This window comes from Lynx canadensis, chromosome C1, assembly GCF_007474595.2.
Source record: "Lynx canadensis isolate LIC74 chromosome C1, mLynCan4.pri.v2, whole genome shotgun sequence".
In the NCBI taxonomy this organism is placed as follows: domain Eukaryota; kingdom Metazoa; phylum Chordata; class Mammalia; order Carnivora; family Felidae; genus Lynx; species Lynx canadensis.
In genome coordinates, this window is record NC_044310.1 from 32,793,689 (window position 1) to 32,820,689 (window position 27,001).

Sequence of the window (27,001 nt, forward strand, 5' to 3'; positions counted from 1 at the left end):
ATTTCTTTGTCGATCTATAACTACCTTTCAGAGTAATTTTCTCAGTGATTGCTCTAAGAAGTATAATGGACATTTAAGTCACAATCTACCTCAGATTAATGCTAACTTAATTCCAGTAGAACAGGAAAACTTTGCTCCAATATAACTCTATCCCCTACACCCTTCTTTGGCAAAGATCTATGAAACATGTGTCCCTGGGAGACTTCTGGTAAATAATAAACTATTTGTGCTTTACTTATAAGTACCATATTAATGAGCTGACAGCACATTACTCAAAGTCATACAAAGTCACGGCAAGTCAAGTGCAAAGGTCATAGTTAAGATCACTTTTACTTATTTTTATGTCTAAAGCTCTATAGTCCCTCGCATATGCTGTGTTAAGAATAAAAACATGGCTATGTTTGCACATGTGTGCAGTGCCAGGGGGAAAGAGTGTGAACTTCAGCAAATCATAGTACCTCAAAGCAGTTGTGCAAGCTGGAATGCATTAGACGTTCAATAGCCCCTTGAATAGCTCCTGATGCAGAGTTCATGGGTCACTAAGTAACAGGATGAGTTTCTTCAGCTGAGATAAGACTTAGTAACTCTTGAATGGTACTTTGTTCATGGACACTGAGATGGTGTTCTTTGGCTAGACCGAAGGCTCTCTCAGCATATTCTTGTGCCTGGAATGGAATTACAGTTACAAAAGGAAGTCGTCATAGGAAAGCTTTACACTGGGAAGCCCCATCTGTGCTCAACATGGGAAAGGACCCATCAGCTTCTCACGCCACCGGTGTGAAAAATTTCCACTTTTGGAGTTTCCACTTGCTGGAGACTTGCGAATACCCACTAGGTCCTTACAACTAGCCACACATGTGCTGAGTGGGGCATGGGGGACCAGAGAAACCCACCTGGCTTGACAAACTAAGTACAAAGTACGCCTTCTTAACAAAGTGAGATCTCCACAGGATCTGAATCAGGACCCTCCGAACCAGCACCGGGAGGCCAGGGGTGACAGGTTCCACAAGCGGCTTCCCATCCTAGGGGCCATGGTCTAGAGTTTTGACTTGGACAGAGGCCTCACAGGACATCCTGGGACAGATTCTGGGCTGGCTCTTCTCCCCTCCTCCCCCTTCCTCCCTTCCTCCCTCACTTCCAATAAATATTTATTGAATGGCTATTACGTTCCAGGTACTATGACCACAGGTGGAAATTCCTGCCCTCCTGGAGCTTACAGTACAGTGAGGGAGAGAGGCAATAAACAAGAGGAACAAGTAAAACACCACAGTATCCTCAATAGTGATACATGTTAAGGAAAACGATAAGGTAGGAAAGGGGGGCTGGAAGCACCAGTGGCAGTAGCAGGGTTTTGCAGCTTTCAGCAGGGGGGCCAGAGAAAGCTTCGCTGAAGACAGTTGAGGAAAGACCTAAAGGAAGTGAGGTGGCAATCTGGAGTAGATATATGTGTCCCTATTCTCTAAGGACCTCTTATAGATCTAATACCCTTCACATGCCTTAGGGTAAGGACTTCCTTGAGTACACAGTAGAAAATTGGACCTGGAACTGTAGAAAAGAGGTTTTTACAGTGTAAGCTTGGAAATTCAATGGAAATGTTTTCCTGTTCCCTAAGCACTCTTACTACAACCCAGATAGGGTTGGTGTCCCTCCCTCGCATTCCCACAGAGCCCCGGTCTTCACGATCACACTGAATTATAACCTACTGACTGCGAGCACCTCTAGGTCCTGGCATACAGAAGGCACTTAGTAAAGTTTGCTGAAGAAAGGTAGGAAGGGAGAGGGGGGAAGGGAATCCTAAATTTTCCGTGACACCCACACACAAAGGCCTCCTCCAACCAGCCCTCCCTCTCTCCTTGCCTGCATTCGTTTTCTTTACAGAGCTATTTGCGATCTGAAATTTTATTCCCCATTAAATGTTGCCTTGTTTATTGTGACCTCCCCTCCTCCAAAAGAAGTTGGGCAAATAATGGACCCTCTCTGCGCCTCAGTTTCCTTACCTGTAAAGTGGGAATAATAAAATACCTACATAAAGTTGGCCTGACAATTAACTGCATTAGTTCGTGAGAAGTACTTAGGCTAGTAACGGGCATATCCCTCTGGAAGAAGACAATGCAGTTTCCATTATGCAGGCTGGACTCAACAAATGAGAAACATCATGAACATCTGAACTCTTCTGAAGTGCGGCCTTACTCAGAGGGCAGAAACCAGTGCAACTGGGCAAAACACAGCTGAATTCAACTAGAGGAACTTCTACCTCCATTAGACATGGCGCTTTTCTGGGGAAACTTGCCTTTGAAGAATTCATCATCAGGTAGTAAAGCATGACCAGGGTATTCAGAACAAAGATAGTTTTTTGGGGGGCTGTGTCGGATGTAGATTCTCGAATGTTCCAGACTGAAGTCAGGATCTGAATGGCTTCTGCTTCCTGGGCTTCATCTGCAAGGGGAAAGGGAGGAAGCTGGAAAGAAGAAACAGGCTGCGGGGAGCCGCTGGGTCTCCCCTCATGGGTGAGCACAGAGCTGACAGGGTGCTGGCCTTGGGCACAAGGCACAGCAGGTTCTTCACCCAGAGGACTGCGGCCACACGCGAGCAAGAAGCCGGGCAGTTTCAGGCAGCTCCGTAAAACCTGCTCACCCCAGTGGGTCTCAAGGTAACTGCGATTTCTGTCTTTCAGAGTCCTAAACTCTCGATTTCTTAGGCTCCAAATGCAGAGGCTATCCCAGCGGGATTCCTTGGTCCCACTTAGCTTCCGCCTGAGAGCCAGGGAGGGAGCGGGGACTTCCAGCAGCCAGCAAGCAGCTTAATCTTCTCCCAAATCCAAGGGTGCTGGCGCCTCAGCCTTGCTGCTTCCCCGTGTAAGTTTGTTTACACTTCCTTCCAGTGGTGTTAGGCCCTACTCTAGCGACTATTTATTCACTTATTATGAGTTATTTGGGGCCACATACTTCTAAACACTTTTTACATACTAAGAAGTACGTAAGAGAAGAAGACAGAAAGGGCACACACCATAACCCTGAGGTTGGCTGCCTTTGGATTTCTAAGTTTTCTGCTTTCACATAAACCACTTTTATAATGAGAGAAAACTGAATAAAGTTATTAATTTAAATTGTTTTTAATGTTTATTTATTTTTGAGAAGGAGGGACAGAGAGAGCATGAGCAGGGGAGAGGCAGAGAGAGGGAGACACAGAATCTGAAGCAGGCTCCAGGCTCTGAGCTGTCAGCACAGAGCCTGACGCAGGGCTTGAAGTCAAGAACCATGAGATCATGACCCAAACCGGAGTCACTTAACCAACTGAGCCCCCCAGATTAGCCCTGTCCTAATTTTTTAAATCTTAGTTCAAAACCTCTCCTCCAAGAAGTCTTCCCTATTTAACACCATCCAACTATCCTCACCTCTTCATTCTAGGACTCATCTTGTGATATAATTTGTACTTGTAGGCATTTCCTTTTATTTCATATAGGTCCTGTGTCATCAACTACACTGCATGTCTCTTTTGAGCAGGAACTAGATCCTCTGTCCCTTTTTATTACCTCAGAGGGAATGATGCTGTACAGTGCCACTCAGTACTCACCCTCTGTTGAGCCTGGGGACAGAGAAATAATGAGACCCGGCCCTGCCGCTGAGAAGCTCACTGCCCAGTAAAGGAAGAGGTGAAGGCCCCAGAACAAATGCGCAGTATGAGAGAGTTTACCTTGCCTTATGTGCCCTGGAGAAATGGAGGCTCTGCAGAAATCACAGGGGGCTCTTGTAAGTCTTTTTCTCTTCACATCCATACCTTATGAGCCCCCGGAAAGGCTGTGTATAGTACCAGGGCTCTGAATTCTTCCCAACACTGGTGAAATCCCTTTGGTTTTCCTATCTCAGTGTCCGCTTCAGCAAACTACAGGAGATGGCACTGGTGTGCTCGTGACAGGGACAGTGGCTCTCCCTCTTGGGGAGAAGGCCTGTGGATTAGGTGGGGTGAAGCCACTGCTCTGTTTCCCAGGGAGAGCTGCCACTTACCCAAGCCGGTGTCAGTCTCAAATCGTTTGCCCAGTAAGTCTATCTGTTGGATGCGAGCCTCTGAGAGCACTTGGTAGCGATTGTTCAAGTATTTACTCCAGATCTCAGAGACCTATTGGGAAAGCAGACACAATCAGAGAAGGAGGCCAGACCTGAGCCTCGTGTATTTTGCTGGTGGAGAAACAGGAAGAAAGAAAAGTGGGATATATCGTGTATCAGGCCATGTGATCTTGGGCAAATCATCTCATCTTTCTGTGCCTCAAATTTCTCATGAATAGTCTGACGCCAGTTGTAACTTAGAAGGCCAAAGCATCAAGGCTCAACTCCCATATTCCCCACCTCACCTTTGTGTACAATGTGTCTGCCACGTCCAACTTTTTAAGGCCATAGAAGATATTAGCCAGGTGGAAGTAGCCTCCTGATGTCCTGATATCCTCTGTTCCAAATGCACAACTGGCAAAATAAATCTACAGCAGAAGGAAGAAGGGGTGCTTCAGTTCCCTTTGTAAATCATGTATCTGATTTTAAAAACTTGTACACCTAGAATTCGTAACGATACAAACAAAATTAAAAAGCGGGCAAAGGATCTGCATAGACGTGTCTCCAAAAAGATATGCCAGAGGCTAATAACACAGGAAGTGGTGCTCAACATTATTAGTCATTACAGAAATGCAAAATAAAATTGCCGTGAGATACCACTTCACGCACACTAGAATGGCTCTCATCAAAAAGGCGGAAAATCAGCGTTGGCAAGGACATGGAGAAAACAGAACCCTCGTCCACGGCTGGTGGGAATAGAACATGATGCAGCCTCTGTGAAAGACGGTTCGGTAGCTCTCCAAACATTCAACAGTGAGTTACTACATGACCCAGCAATTTCGTTCGTGGACGCACACCCAAGGGAAATGAAAACTTGTGTCCACACTAAGACTTGTACACAAACATTCACAGCAGCGATACTCATAACAGTGGAGACAACCCCAATGTTCATCAAGTGATAAATGGCTGGACAAAAATTGTGTATATCCAGAAGATGAACACTACTCAGCAATAAAAGGAATGAGGTATTGATACAACAACATGGATGAACCTCTAAGTAATTCTGCTAAGTGACAGAAGTCAGATGAAAAGACAACATATCATTCTGCTTTTAGTAAATGTCCAGAAAAGGCAAATCTAGGGAGACAGAAAGTGGTTGCCTGGGGCTGGGGGTCAGAGTGAGAAATAAACTGCAAATGGATATGAGGGATCTCTGGGGTGATGGGAATGTTCTAAGACTGGACTGGACTGATGGCTGTACAACTCTGTGAGTTTACTAAAAATCATTGAGCTGTATACCGAAAGTGGGTGAGGTCTATGATATGTTATCAATGAAGCTATGGTTGATTTTTTTTTTTGAAAGGTAGGCAGAAGAATCTGAGTTTGATCTGTATCTTAACTGTATTGTGCTGCTAGCCAGCACAAGTTTCCAGTGGATTTATCGACATTGTGCAGTGGCAGGCAATCAGAGGGAGGGCTGCCCGGTGGAGAGGCTGAAGAGACAACCAACTTGCGTGGAGATTGCATCCTGACCCTAACCTCATCCAGATTTCAGGCTCAGGAACTTTTCTGTCTGGTAATATTGTCCACAGCTGAAATCCTAACAGAAACAGCATAAATTCTGAAAGAACAGCTCAGTCCTCACCCTCATCATCATCTTATCTAACATTTGTACATAGTTTCATAGTTTATAAAGTATAGTTTATAAGAACTTTCATATGCCAACAGCTCTGAAGTAGAAACATTGATGTTATATGTAAAAATAACAGCCAAAATGCTGCATAGATATTGTCCTATTATTAATCTCTCCAATGACCCAGTGAGGCACAGGCTATTTGATGATTTCTGTCTTATACTTGATGAAAGAGTTGAAATAATTGGTCCAAGATTATGGCCAAGAGTAAAAGTAAAGCCCTTCTCTTAACCACTGTGCTGTTCTGCCTCCCTTTCTTATCCTCAGAGCAGTCGGGTTTGCAGAAGTGGCGTGACCTGGCCTAAGGATGCACAGTCAGGAGGTGGAGAGGCTTGAACTCAGGTTGTTAGAACCACGTCCTCGCTGATACCTCACCGGTCAGTTGTAAACGGAAAGTTTTAGAGAAGGGCTCAGTTAAAAAAGAACAAACAAAGCTCAGCATAGCTGTTCTCAGAAACATTCATGTGTCATAATTTAGCTTGTTTACATCATTGGCCAGATGATAACGGGCTTCCTCGTAGTTCTCCTTAGCTATGTGGAGAAGTCCCAGGTTCCGATGCAGTAAAGACTGGATGGCATAAGAGCATTCCATTGATTTGAGGACTGTCCACTGGGCTTGGGATAGGTATTCCTCAGCTTGGACAGTCTGGCCCAGACCTGCCCAAAAGAAGTAAAGAAGGTTAGAATTTATATCCTGGCCAGAGAACACATGATGAAATATGAGTCAGCACCCATTCACTCATTTATTCATTGACTCAAACATTTATTGACGCGCAAAACTTGTACATGAACATTCATAGCAGCCGAGCCATAATAGCCAAAAAATAGAAACAACTTAAATGCTCATCAGCTGATGAGTAGATATACAAAACGTGGCCTATCCATATCCATGGGTGGAATATTACTTCAGTCACAGAAAGGAATGAAGTACTGATCCAGGCTATAGCATGGATAAACCTTGAAAACATTGCACTAAGTCAAGGCAGACAGATATAAAAGGCCACATAATGCGGGATTCCACTGATATGAAATGTCCAGAACAGGCAAATCCATAGAGACAGAAAATGGTGGCCAGGGACTGTGGGATGGAGAACGGAGGGTGACTACCAATATTCCATATTGGTATGGGGTTCCATTTTGGGGTGACTAAAATGTTCTGTAATTAGACGTGGTGATGGTTGCATAATCTTGTGAATACACTCAAACCGCTGAATTGTACTTTAAAGGAGTGGATTTTATGCATGTGAATTGCATCTCAATTAAAAAGTTATGCCTATGTATATTTAATATCTTTTATGTACCAGGCCTTGTGTTGATTGATGAGGATTCAAAGATGAATCAAAGCCACTGCCCTTCAAAAATTTACAGCTGGGTTCAGGAAATGCATGTGTGTGTGGCATGAAAACAAACACATTTGTAAAATAGTGTAAGTGCAACAATAGTAACATCATAAGGTTTGGAAGTGGCAGAGATGAGGAGGTGTTTAATTCTATGGATGGGTTGGAGAGGGGGCATTGGAATGGGGAGAAGCATGGTCAGTGCTCTGGATTGAATGCTGTAGTACCCCAAAATCCATAGTTGAAGCCCTAATCCCCAAAGTGATGGTATTTGGAGGTGGGCCTTTGGGAGGTAATTGGGTCATGAGAGTGGAGCCCTCAAGAATGGGATTGGTGCCTGTAAAAGAAAAGGTACAAGAGAGATGATCCCTCTCTCTGCCCTATGAGGATGCAGTGAGAAGGTGGCTGTCTACAAGTCCAAAAGTGCGCCCTCACCAGATACCATATCTGCTGACAACTTGATCTTGGACTTTCAGCCTCCAGAACGGTGAGAAATAACTGTTTAAGCCACCCAGTCTGTGGTATTTGTTACAGCAGCCGAACTAAGACAGGAAAATCTGAGCTGAGTTTGGAGGATGAAAAGAAGTTTTCCTGACAGATAAGGGAGGGCGGGCATCCAGGGTGGAGGGTAACATATGCAGAACCATAAGATACGAAATAGCGGGCTGTGTTTGGAGAACCATATATGGGTCTGTGACGCTGGAGCACAAATGTGTGAGTGATCGAGTGGCAGGAAATGAGGCTAAAGAGGCAGTCATAGGACAGGTCATAGAGGGCTTAGTAAGTTGCGCCAAGGAGCTGGAAGCACGTGGATAAAAGGTAGAGGATTTTCAGAAAGGGAGAGAGAATTGGATTTAGATATAGAAGGATACCCAGGAGCCAATATGGAGGAGGGACCAGAGGGGAGGAAGAAAACTTGAAGACTCTGGAAGACTTTGGAAATAGTTCAGGCCAGAGCCTGAACTAAGGCAGTGAGTAAACATAGAACAGATACACAAGAGGCATTTAGGAGCCAGAATGGACAACACATAGTTACTAGGTAAAAGGCACCTTTATTTCTAATGTTCAGATATTGCTGATGCTTAAAACTTTTTCTTTGGTTGTGGGGCGCCTCGGTGGCTCAGTCAGTTGAGTGTCTGACTTCGGCTCAGGTCATGATCTCACAGCTCGTGGGTTTTGGCCCCACGTCTGGCTCTGTGCTGACAGCTCAGAGCCTGGATCCTGCTTCAGATTCTGTGTCTCCCTCGCTCTCTGCCCCTCCCCCGCTCATACTCTGTATCTCTCTGTCTCAAAAATAAACATTAAAAATTTTTTTTAAATAAAAAAACCTTTTCGTTTGGTTGTAAAGATACATAACAGTTTCCTGCCTACCTGCTTGCCTTCTAGGGAGGCTGTCAGAAAACTAAACAGAAAACTTCTGTGACAGCCTTCTGCAGAGCAGGAAGCATGCTCTGGGTGCAAAGTATTTCATGTAATGGGTGCTGCAGCAGAAATGGTCAGGAGATGAGGCCACACACCCCTCACAAGACAATCTTCAGTTCTGCTTGTGCTTTCTCCCAGGCCCAGTTCATATGTAGGCATTTTTTATTCTAGTTGTAATCACAGGTCACCGAACTAAAGGAGGCGAGCTGAAGAAACAGCAAGCTAAGGGAGGAAACAAGGAACTTATCTTGACTGAAGTTCAAACTAAAACAGGAAAATCCTCAATGAGAAGCAAGAGGCTGAGGCCATGATCCTGGCTCATGCGGACATGGCAAGTCACATCTTCCACGCGGATTTGCTCTGTAAAATAAGAGCTTGAGACTGCGGTCCTCTCAAATTTAAAGAAGCAAATGACTCTTAGCAAAGATTATTTAGACGGGGGAAATTGGTAGAGGGCATTGACGTATATTGGACATTTCTCATTCTCATTGTCCGGTTTTCATTCAAGAAGGCCATGCCAAGGAAGGAAGGGCCCAAGGCCAAGCTGTACCAGCAAATAACAAGCATCCCAAAGGAAAAGGCATCCTTGGGAGAAAAATATTTGAGCCCCCAAATCCAGAGAGCAGGGATAGTGAGGCAGGAGGAGTGCACTGCTCCAAGCAGGTCAGAACTGAGACTGCGGCTGCTGGGTCGGTAAGTTCAGGCATGTTCTCCTAGGCACAGTGTTCGCCTGGACAGGCGTAGGGATGGAGTGGAGATACTAGATACACAAAGTTGCCAAAGGAAGTGAGACTATCCTAAAAGGTCATGTCCTAAAACGTATGGAATAGAAAAAGAAGGGATAGCCAGTTAAGGAGTAATGACACTCATCTGCAGGGTGAGACAATAGGCTTACGCCGGGCTGGCGGCCGAACTGACATTATGGAGGAAGATTTTGTAAGGCTTGGTGACAAAAGCAAAAGAGCACAGAATAAAGCAGTCACAGATAATCATCTGGGAGGCTGGGAGGCATCCAGGGGGAGGAAAGGGAATTCGTATTTACTGAGGGCCTGCTATTTGCTGTGTGTACGTCACGCTAGGCCATTTGCATCTGTGATCGAAGTCTGCCAACAACCCTGTGAAATACGTATCAGAGGAGGAAACTTCATCCATTCATTCAACCGTACATTCGTCTAATTTAGACTCTGCACCGCTCTGCTAGCTGCTCAGCGCATGCTAGTGAGTGAATAAAACACACGTGATCTCTGACCTCAAGGAGCTTATAACCAAGGGAAGTAGACACACAGTAAAGAAACAAAAATGAAGTGCTGTGAGGGAAATGAACAGAACACGGTGATCAAAAACAAAGAGGGAAGAAACCTACCCTGATTGGATGTTTAGGGAACACCTCTCTGAGAAGGTCATATTTACGCAGACACCTGATGATTGAAGAGAAGCCAGCTGTTGTATAAGGGACTAAAGCAAGAGTTGGAATTCGAACCCAGGTTCTCCTGCTTCCAATGTGCTGACAACAGTGGGGGAGGGTGAGTGAGGTGGCTCTTCGAAGTGTGACTGAAAATATCATCTCTAGTTTATTAAAACTCCAAAGTTCGACGGAAAGGAAAAGAATAGGCTAAAATACCTCTTATTTTTCCACTCCAGTCTGAAGGAACCTCTAAGATGAGAAAGAGACATGTGCTCAAGGAATGTGATTTATTTAGGGGCGCCTGGGTGGCTCAGTTGGTTAAGCGTCCGACTTTGGCTCAGGTCATGATCTCACGGTTCATGAGTTCGTGAGTTCGAGCCCCATGTCAGGTTCTGTGCTGAAAGCTCGGAGCCTGGAGCCTGCTTTGGATTCTGTGTTTCCCTCTCTCTCTGCCCCTCCCCTGCTATTTAAAAAAAAAAAAAAAAAAAAAAAAGAATGTGATTTGTTTAGACTGACAAAAAGGTTGAGAAAGTTTTCAGTCAATGACCGGGGGAGGTATTAATGAGAACTTCTATTTAGACAGAACCTTCCAGCTTGCAAAGCACGCTCACGTTCATTACACACAAATTCATTTAATCCTCAAAACAATCCTGTGAAGGGCACTTAGATTTGCCAAATGCTTTCTCAGGGCCCACTCGGCGCCAGGTTTGTGGGGGGGGTGGGGGTGGGGTTTGAGCACCTCCTCTGTGTTAAGTGCTGTTCTGTGCGTGAAGACACTCTGATGAGTGAGAATAGGGACAGTTCCGGTTCTCCCTCAGCTTATAGTCCAGAGAGAAAGAGAAACTGTAATTAAGTAATCTCATCAATGGATATGTACACCCAGAAGAGGAAGAGGTTTTTAAGGGGACATATAAAAAGAAACCTGGTCCAGTCTGGGGGCTTAAAGAATTAACTCTTTAAATTCTTTTTTTATATTTTTTTATTTTTTATTTTTATTAAAAAAAATTGTTTTTAGCGTTTATTTTTGAGAGACACAGAGACAGAATGCAAGTGGGTTAGGGGCAGAGAGAGAGGGAGACACAGAATCTGAAGCAGGCTCCAGGCTCTGAGCTCTCAGCACAGAGCCCGGCGTGGGGCTCGAACTCACGAGCTGTGAGATCATGACCTGAGCCAAAGTCGGACGCTCAACCGACTGAGCCACCCAGGCACCCCCAAATTTTTTATTTTGAGAGAGAGAGAGAGAGACCAAGCAGAAGAGAGGGGCAGAGCTGGACAGAAAACCCCAAGCAGGTTCCATGCTCAGTGCAGACTCTGATGCAGGATTCGATTCCATGACCCTGCGATCATGACCTGAGCTGAAATCAAGAGTTGGATAATTAACTGACTGAGCCACCCACGTGCCCCAAGGGGGTGGTAACTCTTGAGTTTAGACCTAAAGGATGAATAGGAGTTAGTTAGGTGGAGGGGAGGGGAGAAGAGATGGGGAGAGTGGCTAAAGAGGAGCCTTCCCAAACAAGGAGAAGGCCAATGTAACTAAAAGGGAGAGAGAAGATGTGAGATGAGGTGACAGAATTCATAAAGGCTCGATCACGCTGCAGCTCATAGGCTGCTTGGAGAATCTGGTCCTCACCTAGTGGAATGGTCTGATCACATTTTGTGTGGAGGCCAGACTGGAGGGAGGCCAGATCTCAGCTAGTGAGCAATAGTCCAGAAGAGAGATGATGAAACTTAGGCTAGGGAGATTTTTCCCAAATCCCACAGCTAGTCAGTGTCAGAAATACACAGAGCCTGAGCTGTATCTCTTTGTCCAGTGCTCTTCCCAATAGTTTTGGTGGAGGGACAGTTGGAATGGGGAGCCAGACCTGAGCGAGTGAGGAGGGGCATTCTCGCAGTTACATGGCCTGGTAGAGGGGAGTAAGAGTCCAAACTGGTGAGGAGGGGATCGATGCAGAAGCAGAAGCCCTGATTGAGGAGTCAGAGCCCATGGAAGGAGAGAAGGACATCTGCAAAGGGAAAGAGTAGGGATGGAGATGGGAGATTAGTTCATACAGGGGAACTGATGAAATGTATTAATGAAAAAGGAAGCCAGCATTCTCACTGTCAGAGAAGAGAACTACAGATATGGAATGAGAGGAAATTAGATTGGGCATGGGTTCATGCCAGTACCTCTAAATTCAGTCCAACAGGTGTTGGTAGAGGTACCAGGTACTGGCATGGACCCATACTCATATCTCTATCTCTATCTATCTATCTATCTATCTATTCATCTAACTATCTTTCTAGAGAGAGAGAGAATGAATTTAGATGTAAAATGTGCATACATTATTATATTCATACATATTCCCTAACTCTGTCCATTGAGAAGGCCTAGGAGTAGCCCTACCCCAACAGCAATGCATATGTCTAGTGCACAACTCTTGGCTTCTGAATCCCATTTTCCACTAAAAAAAAAAAAAAAAAAAAAAAAAATCAAGGCTCCTTGGAGGTATGTTGAGAAAGCAGGAATGTGATAAAGAACATTGGGGATTGTCAAGGAGACACAGAAGCCAGTTTGAATGGGCAGCCACAAAGCATAAGAGACTCTTAAAAACTGAGAACAGGGGCGCCTGGGTGGCTCAGTCGGTTAAGCGTCCGACTTCGGCTCAGGTCATGATCTCGCGGTCCGTGGGTTCGAGCTGCGCGTCGGGCTCTGTGCTGACAGCTCAGAGCCTGGAGCCTGTTTCAGATTCTGTGTCTCCCTCTTTCTCTGACCCTCCCCTGTTCATGCTCTCTCTCTCTCTGTCTCAAAAATAAATAAACGTTAAAAAAATTAAAAAAAAAAAAACTGAGAACAAACTGATGGGGGGTGGGGGGGTGGGTAACGGGTATTGAAGAGGGCATCTTTTGGGGTGAGCACTGGGTGTTGTATGGAAACCAATTTGACAATAAATTTCATATATTTTAAAAAAATGAATGGCCAGCCACTTAGAATAATCTAACCACCAAATTAATGATAGTAACAGATTATTAACCCATTGAATAGAACGGGGAACCAAGAATTCATTCTGATATAAATAAATAAATGAATATATTAAAAGTTTGATGGAATGGGATATTTCTATAGTTTCAGAATACCTCCCCATAAAATACTTACTAATTGCAAAGAGAGGGAAGAGTATACAAAGAAGCCTGTCAGACGCCACCAGTAAAGTAACTTAAATGGGTATCATCAGTAATGAAACAAATTGAAAACATATGCCAACTTTCAGGATGAGGTTGAGCCCCGCTTCTGTGATATTCCTGCCAAAGATACATCACCTGAGTCCAGTTGTGAAGAAACATCAGAGAGACCCAAATCAAGAGACATTTTATAGAATACTTGGCCTTTAATCTTAAAAGTGTCAGAGTCATAAAAGCCAAAGAAAGATTGAGAAACTATTCCAGAATGAGGGAGACTAAAAATATATAGCAACAAAACGAAAAGGATGATTTTTAACTGTATCCTTCTGCTATAAAGATGTTATTGGGACAGTTGGAGAAACTTGAATGGGATCTGCTTAGTAGATGATTGTAGATGGTGGTGGTACTGTGTTATGAAGAACGTCTTTGCAGGAGATGCATCAGGCAAGCAACTTACTCTCAACGTAGCTCAGGGAAAAAAAAGTTCAAGGTACTGTATTTCCAATAGCCTTTCGTTTGAAAAGTTTGCTTTTACAATTTTTTTTAATGTTTATTAATTTTTGAGAAAGAGAGAAAGAGGGAGGCAGGGTGGGAGGGGCAGAGAGAGAAGAAGACACAGAATCTGAAACAGGCTCCAGGCTCTGAACTGTCAGCACAGAGCCCAAGGTGGGGCTCAAACTCACCAGCTGTGAGATCATGATCAGAGCCAAAGTTGGACACTTAACCAACTGAGCCACCCAGCGCCTCTAAAAGTTTGTTTCAAAAAATAGTGGCTATTAAGATGTATAAAATGGTTGGACAGTAATTAAAACATTGCAGAGGCTCAAAAAGGTTAATTCCCCTCCAAAATGCTAATTGTCTTCTTGTAGCAACCACCGTGTGGGATGGAGCTCCGCCAAGGCTGTGCTTCCCACTCTCAGAACCCCCTCTCCTATCCACGGGAGCAGGTTCCTATACTCCTATTACCATGTGACCCTGACACAAAGGTAGGTAAAGGTAAACACCACACTCAAGCTGAGTCAACACAACCGTCTCTTCTAGGAATTGAACACTGGAAATCAGATGCTAATTAGTTTCTATTACCCTCCTTGAACCTGGAGGACATGTAGATTCCCTGTAAATTCAGCTACATCTGATATCTTGGGGTAGCTGTCTTCTGTGGTAGGCATCGGGCAGAAAAATCTGCAGAGATGGAAAATAAAGCAGATGCGAAGACAGAAGCAGAGACAAGAGACAAGGCCCAAGAGAGAAGCAGAGCACCAGCCTCAGTTGGTTACAACACTCTGATTCTAGTGCCTCATGAAGACTCAATTCCCCTGGGACACCCCAGGGTCCTCGTAAATGTCCTCTTTCTGCTTAGACCAGCTATTTAGTGGATTTCCATCAGTAGTAGCCCAAAGTTGATGACATCTGCTTCCCCACCTTATGCCAAACTTTACAGCAACACTGCTCTTTTACGAAAAGTGTCTTGGTGCCACTTCCAAGGTTGCACTCTTTGGCCACTGAAACGACCCGGTATAGTGCTCTTTAAGGGGCCCCCGGGGATCTCAAGTCATTTCCCTTACCCAGGCTCGCCTCGGCCAGCAGCAGGTAAGCAGGCACAAGCTCTACGGAACTCAGGCCGTGTAGGTTCATGCGGAAGCGAAGCGAATGCAAAGCTGCCGGGACAGCGGCTTCGTGTTTTCCTTCAAAGAGGTATTTCTGGGCTACGGTGTAGCAGAATTCAATCAAGTGCTTCTGCGGAAGAAAAAACTAGACCATCAATGGCGGGCATAGGTACACCTGGAGCAAGGCCAACACCTAATGAACTGGTCGAGGGCACCTAGCTAACCTGCTTGTATTAGGGTGGCCATGAAATCCAAAATAGGTGATAGAAAAAAACCCGGATTGTGAGTTCCTCAAGGGCCAGGAACAAGTGTCTTTTCACCGTAGTTCATTGATCAGCATAAATGAGTGCTTAATAGAACTATTCAATAAATATTATTCTTATATTTGTAATAAAATTGTGGTTTAGCAAAACTGTCATGTCTTAGGACATTCTAAAAAATTCTGGCTTTCTGCTTGAGTTAATTTTGAGAGAAATTATCTTCTCTTTCCTTCTGGAGTTAGGATAACAGATATAGCGAATATCAGAAATAACTTAAACTCTGCATTGTCCCAAGGCCATTCTCAAAGTGCCACAATACTAAAATGGATGAATCTGGTGTTTTGAGATTTATGGCTTATAAAGCCCTAATTTTTTTTAGAATAATTGAGATGCTTATCAATGCCATAAAATCTCCTTTATGTATTCCCTAGTGTATTCATACATCATTTTTTTGACCTCCTCCTATGCACCTATGCTGTTATCAACATACTTGGCATATATGGGTGTTAAGGCTGAATTCTGTTCTCCCCCCCGCCCCCCGCAAACTCAAGCTCTAACCCCTAGTACCCAAGAATGTCACTGTGTTTAAAGACGGGGCCTTACAGAGGTGATTAAGTTAAAATGAGGCCATTAGGGTGGCCCCTAATCCAATTTGACTGGTGTCCTTTTAAGAAGACATTTGGAAACACCAGGGATGCCTGTGAACAGAGAAAACCAAGCCTGTTGATACCCATCCTTGATCTTGGGACTTCTAGGTTCCAGAATTTCTGTTGTTTAAGCCACCCAGTCTACGGTATTTTGTTATGGCAGCCTTTGGCACCTAATACAGTAGGTATTCAGTAAATATGTGGAGAACAACTGACTGAATGGTACTGAGGGCATAGAGCCACAAAACAAAGTCTCTGTCCTCAAGGAGGTTCGCCCTTTCTCCTGGGAAGTTTCGCGGCACCCGTGAGCCACCCCTGTCACAGTCCCGCAAGACCCACCTGCCGCTGCCGAAGCTGCTGCAGGCCATGCTGCCGCTCTTCCTCTGAATTGTAGAAGGGCATGGTGGTGCGCAGTGGGATCAGGAGCTGACAGATCTTCTCATGGATGCTGTCCCAGTCAGCTCTTTGATGAACCACACCACTGACAATAAAAGCACGGATTTCATGATCTTTACCTTGGGCCTGACCCACGATTCTCTTGGCCCTACTCCTGGCCCAGCCCTAAAACCTAGAGAAGTAAGCCCAACACATACCGTCAGGCAGGGAACCCAATGCCATTTCTGACACAAATCTCTTTTTTGTCATGAGGCTGTTTGATGGTGTAAGAACTAGTTGGGGAGGGAGGCTGCTGTTTCTTTGGGCACAGGGTCACGTTCCGAAGTCATGTGGTGATGCCGTGGCTGTTGCGCTTTTCTGCTTGGTTAGGAACAAAGACGACTTTATCTCTCCATTGTTCTAAGACCATTTTCAGAATATCTGAACACCAAAGTTGATGGGTGAGAGGGTCTTTTCCTCGGGGAAGGGAGAGGAATTTACATTGGTTGAGGCTCTAGGAGACAATTTCCTACCATGAGTGCCACTGTGTCACTTAGCTCTGGAGAGCTCTGCTTGCGGTGTCTGTTGTTCCAGGGGGCACACTGACACAAACACCCTGGGAACGGCCCCAAATCCCAGTGGTGCAGCAGGTGTTTTTGCTAGTAACTATTTAATTTTTTGAGAGCAAAACCAAAGCTATTATTTCAAAGATAAGGAAGCATAGGTGTGGAAAGCTTAAGTAGTTACTCCGAGCCTATACTCCAGAGTCAGGTGTTTTCTTAGTTCTCCAGAGGGAAGCACTGTGACAGTTGGTATAAAGCTTTTCTGAAATTTACATACAGATTTAGTATGTTTAAACACTTAATTGGACAGGACAGCAGCCCTACAGAGAATCCATTCCCATTCCTTAAGTAATTACTTCTGTGAATGATTCCCAAACCTATTACCTGATTCTGACCCTTTCTCCAATTATTTTTGTTTTACATTTCTTTTACATTTTTTAAATGTTTACTTATTTTTTGAGGGAGATGGAGACAGAGACAAGAGTGTGAGCAGGGGTGGGACAGAGAGAGAGGGAGACACAGAATCCGAAGCCGGCTCCAGGCTCTGAGCCGTCAGCACAGAGCCCGATGTGGGGCTTGAACTCACGAACCGAACTGTGAGATCATGACCTGAGCCGAAGTTTAACCGACTGAGCCAACTAGGAGCCCCCTTTTTTTACATTCTTAAGTATACTTTAAATTTCGTGGTTTTTAGTATAATCACAAGATTGCAAAACCATCACCCTATCTAATGCCAGGACAATTTCATCAATCAAAAAAAAAAAAATCCATTTGCTCTAGCCGGTCTCCTCATTTTTCTCTCCACCCACTGATGCCCAGAAACCACTAATCTACTTTCTCTCTGTGTTTGACTCTTTGGGACATTACATATAAATGTTAACAGATAACATGGGACCTTTTGGGTCTGGTTTCTTACACTTAGCATGATGTTTGCAAAGTTCATCCATTTCATAGCATTTATCAATATTTTATTCCTTTGTACGACGGAATGATATTCCACTGCGTGGCTGTATCACTTTTAATGTTTATCCATTCATCAGTTGGTGGACATTTGAGTTACTTCTACTTTTTGGCTATGATGAATAATGCTGCTATGAATACTTGTATACAAGTTTTTGTGTGAACATATGTTTTCTTTTATTTTAAAGTTTGAAATTTTAATATTTTAATAGTGTGGGAAGAGGAGAACTTTCACGCAAAAATTTGGATGGTTTTATGGTGATGTCTAGCAAATTGATACATATGCATGACCCTTGTCCAAGCAATTCTCATTTAAGAATTTGCACAACATATGCACAAAACTGCAGACTACATGTGAACATATTATTACTTGCAGAGAAAAACAGACACAACTCACATCTCCATCATTCTAGACTGAACGTATGTTTTCAATTCTCTGAGCACATACCTAAGAATGGAATTGCTGGGTCATATAGTAACTCTATGTTTGACTTTTTGAGGACTGCCAAAACGTTTTCCACAGAGGCTGTACACTTTTATAGCCCACCAGCAATATATGAAGGGTTCGGTTTTCTGTATCTTTGCCAACACTTGCTATTCTCTTTTTTTTAATTAAAGCTATTTTAGTGTGTGTGAAGTAGTATCTCATTGTGATTTTATTTTGCATTTCCTTAACAAAAACGTTCAGCATCATTTCATGTGCTTATTGGCCATTTGTAGATCTTCTTTGGAGAATTGTGTATTCAAATCTTCTGACCATTTTTTAACTGAGTCTTTAGCTTTTTGCTGTTGAGTTTTAAGAGTCCTTTACATATTCCAGACAGAAGATCCTTATCAGGTATCGGATTTGTAAATATTTTCTCCCATTCTGTGGGTTGTCTTTTCACCTTCTTGATGATGTTCTCTGATGCACAGTTTTTTGGGTTGTTGTTGTTGTTTTGTTTTGTTTTTTGGTACTTACTTTATTTGTAAAAAAAAAAAATCTGCCTTTTCTTTATAATAAATTTCTAATTCTTTTTTTTTCTCTTTTGAGATTTTTATTTAAATTCAAGTTAGTTAATATATAGGGTAAAATTGGTTTCAGAAGTAGAATTCAGTGATTCATTACTTACATACAACACCCAGCGCTGATCACAAGTACCCTCTTTAATACCCATCACCCATTTAACCCATCCCTCTATCCACCTCCCCTCCAGCAACCCTCCATTTGTTCTCTATCATTGAAAGTCTCTTGTGGTTTGCCTCCTTCTCTGCTTTTTTTCTTATTTTATTTGTCCTTCCCTTCCTCTATGCTCATTTGTTTTGTTTCTTGAATTCCACATATGAATGAAATCATATGGTATTATCTTTCTCTGACTGACTTATCTTGCTTATCTGATGCACAGAAGTTTTAAATTTTTATTTTTTAAGTTATTTTGAGAAAGAGAGAGAGCAAGGGAGGGACAGAGAGGGACAGAGAGACTCCCAAGCAGGCTCCACACTGCCAGTGCAGAGCCCCACACGGGGCTTGAACTAACGAACCGTGAGATCATGACCTAACCCGAAATCAAGAGTCAGGCACTTAACTGATTGAGCCACCCAGGTGCCCCTGATGCACAGAAGTTTTAAGTTTTGATGAAGTCCAGCTAATCCACTTTTTCTTTGGATCTTTGTGTTTTTGGTGTCCTATCTAAATGGTTGCCTAATCCTAAATTACACAGATTTACAACTAAGTTTCCCTCTGAAAATTTTGGTTTTAGCTCTTACATTTAGCTCTTTTCATATATGGTGTAAGGTAGGAGTCCAAATTCATTCCTTTGCATGTGGCTATGCAGTTATCCCAGCACCATCTGGAAGGGACCATTCTTTCCCCAGTTGAATGGTCTTGGCACCTGTGTTGAAAATCAATGGGCCATAAATGTATGTGCTTATTTCAGGACTCTCAATTCTAGTCCATTGATCTATATGTCTATCCTTACGTCAGTACCACACAGTCTTCACTACCGTAGCTTCATAGTAAAATGTGAAACTGAAAAGTATGAGTCCTCTAACTTTGTTCTTTTTAAAAGACTTTTTGGCTATTCTGGGTACTTTGCATTTTCATATAAATTTTAGGATCAGTGTGGCCATTTATGCAAAAGTGACAGTTGGAATTTTGACACGGATTGCACTAAATCTGTAGATCATTTTTAAGTGTCACTATCTTAATAAGTCTTCTTAATACTTCATAAACATATTCATAAACTATGAATATGGAATGTCTCTCCATTTATGTAGGTCTTTCATTTCTTTCAAAAATGTTTGTGTCTTGCCATTCTTGGATTAAAAAAAATTTTTTTGACGCTATTGTGAATGGAATGGCTTTCCTAATTTTCAGATTGCTCGTTGCTAGCATACAGAAATACAACTGATTTTTGCACATTGATCTTGTATCCTGTAACCTTACTGAATTCATGTATTAGTCCTAATAGGTTTTTTTTTTGTAGGTTCTTTAGGGATTTCTCTATATAAAATCATGTCATCACCAAAAAGAAGTCTTTTTTACTCCTTCTTTTCCAAGTTGGATCCCTCTTATTTCATCGTCTTGCCTAGCTGCCCCAACTAGTTCTAGAACAATGTTGCATAGAAGTAATAAAGGTAACATTCTTGTCTCATTCCTGATTTTTGGGGGGAGGGGGAGAAGCTTTCAGTCTTTGATCACTCAATATGATGTTAGCTGTTTCTCTATAAGTTTATTCACAGATACCCTTTACCAAGTTATGAAAGTTTCTTTCTATTCCTAATTTGTTGTGTCTTTATTATAAAGGGTGTTGGATTTTATCAAATGCTTTTTCTGTATCTATTCAGATTATCGTGTGGTTTTTGTCTTCGAATCTGTTAAAATGATGTCTTAAACTGATTGATATTAGCATGTTGAGCCAACCTTGAATTCCTGGAAGAAATGCCACTTGGTCATGATGTATAATCCTTTTTTATATGCTGCTGGATTTGGTTTGCTAGTATTCTGTTGAGGATTTTTTGCACCCATATTCATGAGGGATGTTGATCTGTAGTTTTTTCTTGTGATATTTTTGTCTGGTTTTGATATTAGGGTAACGTGGGCCTCATAAAATGAGTTGGGGACTTTTTCTTCCTCTTTTACTTTTTGGAACAGTTTTTGAAGAATCTTGAAGAACTAACTAGCATTAATTTTTAAGTATTTGATAGAATTCACTAGTGAAGTCATCTGGTCCTGGGCTTTTCTTTGTGGGAAGTTTTTGGTTGCTAGCTAAATCTTTTTAGTTAACAGATCAACTCAGAAATTCTTTTTCTCTTGAGTCAGTTTGCCAGTTTGTGTCTTATTAGGAATATATTTCATCTAGGTTTTCTAATTTGTTGGCATACATTTCTACATTGTATTCTCTTATAACCTCTTTGATTTCTGCAAAGTTGCTAGCAATGTCCCCACTTTGATTTCTGACTTTAGTAATTTGGGTGTTCTCTTCTTGGTCAATCTAAATAAAGGTTTGTCAAGTTTGTTAATCTCTTTAAAATATCAATTTTTAGTTTTGTTGATTCTTTCTCTTGCTTCTCTATTCTCTATTTCACTTCTCTCTACTCTAATCTTTAATATTTTCCTCCTTCCATTAGTTTTGGGTTGAGTTTGCTTTTTCTTTCTCTAGTTTCTTAAAGTGGAAGGGCAGGTCACTGATTTGAGATCTTACTTCTTTTATAATGTATGTGTTTATAGCTAGAAATTTCCCTCTGAGTACTGCTTTTACTGCATCCCGTAGGTTTTAGTATTGGTATTTTTGTTCTCATTTCATCTCAAAGCATTTTCTAATTTCCCTTGTGATTTCTTCTTTGACTCACAGGTTAAGACTGTGTTATTTCCATACATTCATAAATTCCCCAAATTTCCTTCTGTTATTACTAATATCATTCCACTGTGGTTACAGAACATACTTTGTATAATTTCAACCCTTATAAATTTATTGAGACTTGCTTTATGGTCTAATACATGGTCTATCCTGGAGAATATTCCATATGCACTTGAGAAGAATGTATATAGATGTCTGTTAGGTCTAGTTGGCTTATAGTGTTGTTCAAGCCTTGTATCTCCTTGCTTATCTCCTGTTCATTATTCACGGTGGAATACTGAAATGTCCAACTATTAATTATTTCTCCCTTCTCTACTTCATGCATTTTGAGACTCTGTTGTTGGATACATAAATCATGAATTTTTGCATTTCTACAGCCGATTATATATTTTTACTCAAATGTCTAAGTTAACTGATTCCATTTATACATATTCCAAAACTGGTAACAATAACCTAGCACAGGGTCAGCAAAGTTTGTCTGTAAAGGGCCAAATATTTTAGGCTTTGAGAGCTACATGGTCTCTGTTGTAAAAATTCAACTCTTGTGGTAGCACAAAAACAGTCATAGACAACATATAGCTTTGTTCAACCTCTCTCTCCTTCTTTCTTTCCTTCTGGGACAACAGAAAGGCAATAAGGTATTTTCTCTTTAAACTGTAACTGCTATCATAGAAATGACATAAAGCACTTAAAAAACTTTATAGAGAATTACTGTAAACAAATCAATTAAAGCACTTAACAGCCAGGATATAGAAACAGTTGAGTTCCATAGGATATTTATTAAATAGGGACTTTTTGAATAATCGTGTGAGCAATGGAAATATTAATTTACTTAACTGCCTGAATTTTTGTTCCACTGAGAGCATTTGACATATCTAGCCTTTCCAAATAAAATGAGCATTATTTATATATTCATGAGTTCTTTTTTCTTATTCATCTGTCTAATCCCTAATACCCAGCACAGAGTCATGCATAAAGGAGTTGAAAATATGTTTTCAATCAGGGCTCACAATCAAGTAGCCTGTGAGCTAGACATTTTTTGGCCAATATCATGTTTTGTTTTGTGTTTTAATAAGTTTGTTTAATTTTTTTTAAGTTTATTTATTTAAGAGAGACAGAGACAGCATGAGTAGGGGAGGGGCAGAGAGAGAGAGGGAGAGAGAGAATCCCAAGCAGGCTTCACGCTGTCAGCACAGAGCCCAATGTGGGGCTTGAATTCACCAAACCATGAGATCATGACCTGAACTGAATCTAAGAGTTGAACATTTAACCGATGAAGCCATCCCAGCCCCCCAACCATTACCATGTTTTTTAGAGTAAATTTGGAAGACATTAGGCAGGACACTCATTCTGCAGTTTACCACAGATCATACTGTCTCCTACTATTGAATGCCACTTCACTATTCGTTTTCTTTTCCTGATCAGTGAAAACATTTTAATTTGTGCCCCACATGTTAAATAAAACTTACTGCAAATCACTCTTATCTATATGCAATGATTTGCTAACTTACACTACTAAAGCCTCTTGTAACTTTCTGTAATGTTTCAGTGTGTACTTTAATAAAATTGCCTTTTCTTACAAATGTTCTGTTCCCTGGCTACATTCTCATAATCCAATATAGAACAATATGTGCAAGATTAACAGAGTGTATAAAACAGATGTATTTATAGGAAAAGAGTATAAAGAAATTGACCAAGATATCAGACTATTAATCTCTAAATTGTGAGATTATAGATTATTTTTCTTCTTTATTTTTTATATTTTCAAATTCTCTATAGTAAGCATGAGTTACATTAATAATTAGAGAAAAAAAATCTTTTGGGGTGCTTGGGTGGCTCAGTCAGTTGAGCATCCAGCTTCGGCTCAGGTCATGATCTCACAGTTCATGAGTTCAAGCCCTGCATCGGGCTTTGCGCTGACAGCTCAGAGCCTGGAGCCTGCTTCCAGTTCTGTGTCTCTGGCTGTCTCTGCCCCTCCCCTGCTCACCCTCTGTCTCTCACTTTCTCAAAAATAAATAAACATTTTAAAACATTTTAAAAGAAAAAAAACTCTTTTGCAAAAAAAGAGAAAAAAAAACTTTCACAAATTCAAGTTTACTGTCCTTCTCGCTCCTTAAATTTGGAATGAAGGAAAAGAATATTTACTGAGTGTCAGTTTGGTTTCAGGCATGATGCTACATGCTTTGCACTCGACCACAAAACCTGGTGAGGGAGGAGTATTAAAGCCCCCATTTCTGAGATGCAGAACAATTAACTCAGCCTTATTTTATGGATAAATCTTAAAATTCCCAGGACACAAGCATAGAGAAATCTGAAGAAAAGAAGGTGGAGGGGAGAGGAGAATACCTTAAAGAGAATTAAAGGCAGTGAAAGAGGAGAAAGGAACTAATGGTGGATAAGGGCATAGGAAATAATAACTTATTCATGCATTCATCACATATTTAGTTCCGACTGTTTCACGACACTCTGCAAGAGACTGTAAGGTATATACAGATGGGTTTGACACAGATCAAAAGACAGCATTTGCAGGATAGTCCTTCTACACATATTCAACATAATATCCTGCATTAATGGAACATAATAAAATTGAGATAGCACACGTGTCAACAACTAAAATGAAGAAGGGAAGTAAGAGTCATCTGAGAGTAGAGAGTGACGACAAAGTGAGTTGAGAGGAAGAAGGAATTACTTCTGGCTGCAGGGATGAAGGCAAGAGGGAAAGAGGTAGATGCTCATATCAGGTAGAGGCTCTTCTCTCTCCCCTGAGTGCCAGGCCTGTACTTGAAGTGGTTTACTAGCCATCTCTCCCAAGGGACCTGAAGGCCCTCAAACTGTGTATCCCCTACCCAATCTGTCACCCCCCATCACCTCCTTCTGTGTTAATAGGTTTACTATCCACTCAGAAGCTCGCTTATTCAACAAATGATCACTGAGTGTGCGGTATGTGCAGCCAGTGGGTTTAGTAAGAGACACAGATACTAAACAAGTAAACACGAAATACAAAAGTACAGGAAAAACGAAGAAAAAGGTGAGCGAGAAAACTCAGAGAGGAGTACTTCCAGAAAGACCTCTTTGAAGAAATAACATTCCTGAGAACTGAAGGATGAGAGGGAGCTTGTGGCTGAAGAGGACGTTCCTAGTAGAGAAAACAGTCCAGGCAAAGAAACTGAGGGAGGAAAGGACTTGGCAAACTAGACCTGAAGAAAACCTCGGTAACTACATGAAGGAGAAGAGAGGGTGAGTGTAGTGGGAAATGAAGGTAGAGAAATGACCAGGGCTTTGTAGTTTTTGCTACAAATCCTGAATTGTATTCTAAAGGCAATGAAGACACTGCAAGAAAAACACAGATGCCGTCCCTTCCCTCATGGGATATACAGACCTAGTGAGGAATATGGACTATTAAACAACTGATGTCAATCTGTGTCCTAAATTTTAGGCTAGGGAACATATAGAGTGCTGCGAGAGCACTGAGGAGGAACACCTAATTCAGTCTGAGAGAGGTAGATTCACTTTCCGCTAGGATCACTGCAACAACTTTTTTTTTTTTTTTTAACATTTATTCCTTTTGAGAGACAGAGTGTGAGCAGGGAAGGGGCAGAGAGACAGAGAGAGAGAAACAGAATCCGAAGCCGGCTCCAGGCTCTGAGCTGTCAGCAAAGAGCCCAATGAGGGGCTCAAACTCACGGACTGCAAGATCATGACCTGAGCTGAAGTTAGATGCTTAACTGACTGAGCCACCCAGGTGCCCCAACTGCAACAACTTCTTAATCAGTGATGCGGCCTCCAGGGTCTACCTTCCAATTTATCTTCCACACTGCTACTGTCATCCTTCCTTAACACAAGGGAGAGCCCATCAAAACGATCCATGACACCCCAGAGGATAAATTCCAAACTTCTCGATCTCATGTCACCATCTGGCCCTAACCTGTATCTTCTTGGTTTAAACTCCTACTACTACCTACCACAATCGTTTTTAAACGTTCTTTTTAGTAAGAAATACATTTTACCATTACAAACACACATATCCACATAAAATGCTAAAAATTTTCAAGAAACAATTCAAGTAGGGTTACTCTGATACTTTCTATGTTATTCTACTTTCTTCCTTAAAAAAGTGCATTTTCCTTAAAATGCTGGTTGTGATTTATCCATGATCTGCTAATGGGTCCAGTCTGCAATGTGAAAATCAGCAACTGCTTCCTCCACTACCTTCTCTACCCGGCTCTGAATAAACTCTGTTCTTTTAGCTTTTACCCAAGTAGACCTGGATGCCAGGAGTACCCTGCCCTTCTGTCTTCATTGTTCATTCACCTAGCAATTTCCTACTGACCTTTCAAGAGTCATCGCAAACATTATTTACTCAGAGAAACCTTTCCAGATACTGCCCCCAGCCACTAGGCTTCCATCCTTAGAGGTCCCCGGAAACAGCGCACCTTGAGTGACAGTACTTGTCATGCTGAGTCTATTATAATGACTTTTTAAAACAAGTTAGTTTGCTGGACTAGGTTTCTGGCCATCTGCCACCTAGCAGTTTTATCCCAGGTCCAACATAGGTCTAATTGGAAGCAAAGATCAGGGGATGTTATGTTGAATGAATGAAATCTCATCTCATTTTCTACTACCCTCCCCACACTCTCACCGTCTTGGCTGTGCACCAAACTGGCCTGGTTTCTATTCCTCAAACACACCACAGCCTTTACACCCTCAGAGCCCAGCATTTCCACGGTGGACTGCTCCTACTTTATTTTCACATCAGTATCTACCCTCCAAGAAGCTGTCTGCCCTACATCCCATCACATTTTCTTTGTCTTTATGGCATTTATGACTCTCTGAAATTATCTTGTTTTCTTTTTGTTTATCTATCTTCCGCATTAGTATGTTAGATCTTTGAGGGACACAGTCCACCAAGTTTCCACTAGTTAACTTCAGCTTCTAGAACAGTGCATTGCGCACAGTAGGCGGTCAACAAAACATCTGGTGACGAATGAATGAGTGGGAGAAGAGGCACACACAGAAGTCTTGGGGACCTGTCTTGAAACCGCGTTGAGTGTTCCCTGGCAGAGCTGGTGCTATGGCTTACGCAGGGCACCCAGACCTGTAATGGGGAGAGAGGGAGGGAGTTGAGGGGCCCACGTGCCACATTTCAGGGCCTACCAGTAATAAGTGACCGTGCAGGCCGTGCACACGCGCTCGGCCGGGGCTTCGCACACTTCGCAGCAGAGCCGGCGCCCCTTGGGCACCGCCAGCGGGCAGATGATGTCCATGTTGCAGCCAGCGGCGTCTTCGGTCCCCAGGACGGTTGCCTGGAGAGGACAAGCCGGACGCCGGCGTCACGTGACCACTACCGGGCAGCCTCGTTCCCAGGAATTCAAGCTCAGGGGGGAGAAGCGCAGTTCCACTGACATCTAGAGTGTATTTGTGGGGTTAAAAAATAATAATAATTAAAAAAAAAAAACCCACAAAACTCCCCCCAGTTAAGTCCCGAAGGTTAAATGGCCGGGCAATCTGACTCTAGTGGAATCAAAGTCCAGGAAGGCCTATACGGTGGCCGGTTAGAGGCAAACATGGACAGTTCGTTACCGGAGGAGGAAACTAACATGAGGGGAATGTGACTCTTCCAGATGCCTGCCCGCCCACAAGTCCCGCTAGCTCAGGGTCACCTCTGCCGCGCTGTGGGTCGAAACCGGCACG

General features: G+C 42.5%; 1 protein-coding gene across 1 annotated transcript; it reads right to left on the reverse strand.

Annotated features, from left to right (window-relative positions):
- Positions 1-311: 311 nt before the first annotated feature.
- Positions 312-26,891, reverse strand: ZMYND12 (zinc finger MYND-type containing 12). Its single transcript, XM_030326209.1, has 8 exons — positions 26,465-26,891; positions 15,913-16,054; positions 14,625-14,796; positions 6,224-6,393; positions 4,349-4,471; positions 4,005-4,116; positions 2,291-2,436; positions 312-665 (listed from the first exon to the last, which is right to left on the reverse strand). Exons 1-8 carry the CDS (start codon positions 26,572-26,574, stop codon positions 540-542), a joined length of 1,101 nt encoding a protein of 366 aa, XP_030182069.1. The 5' UTR covers positions 26,575-26,891; the 3' UTR covers positions 312-539.
- Positions 26,892-27,001: the final 110 nt, after the last annotated feature.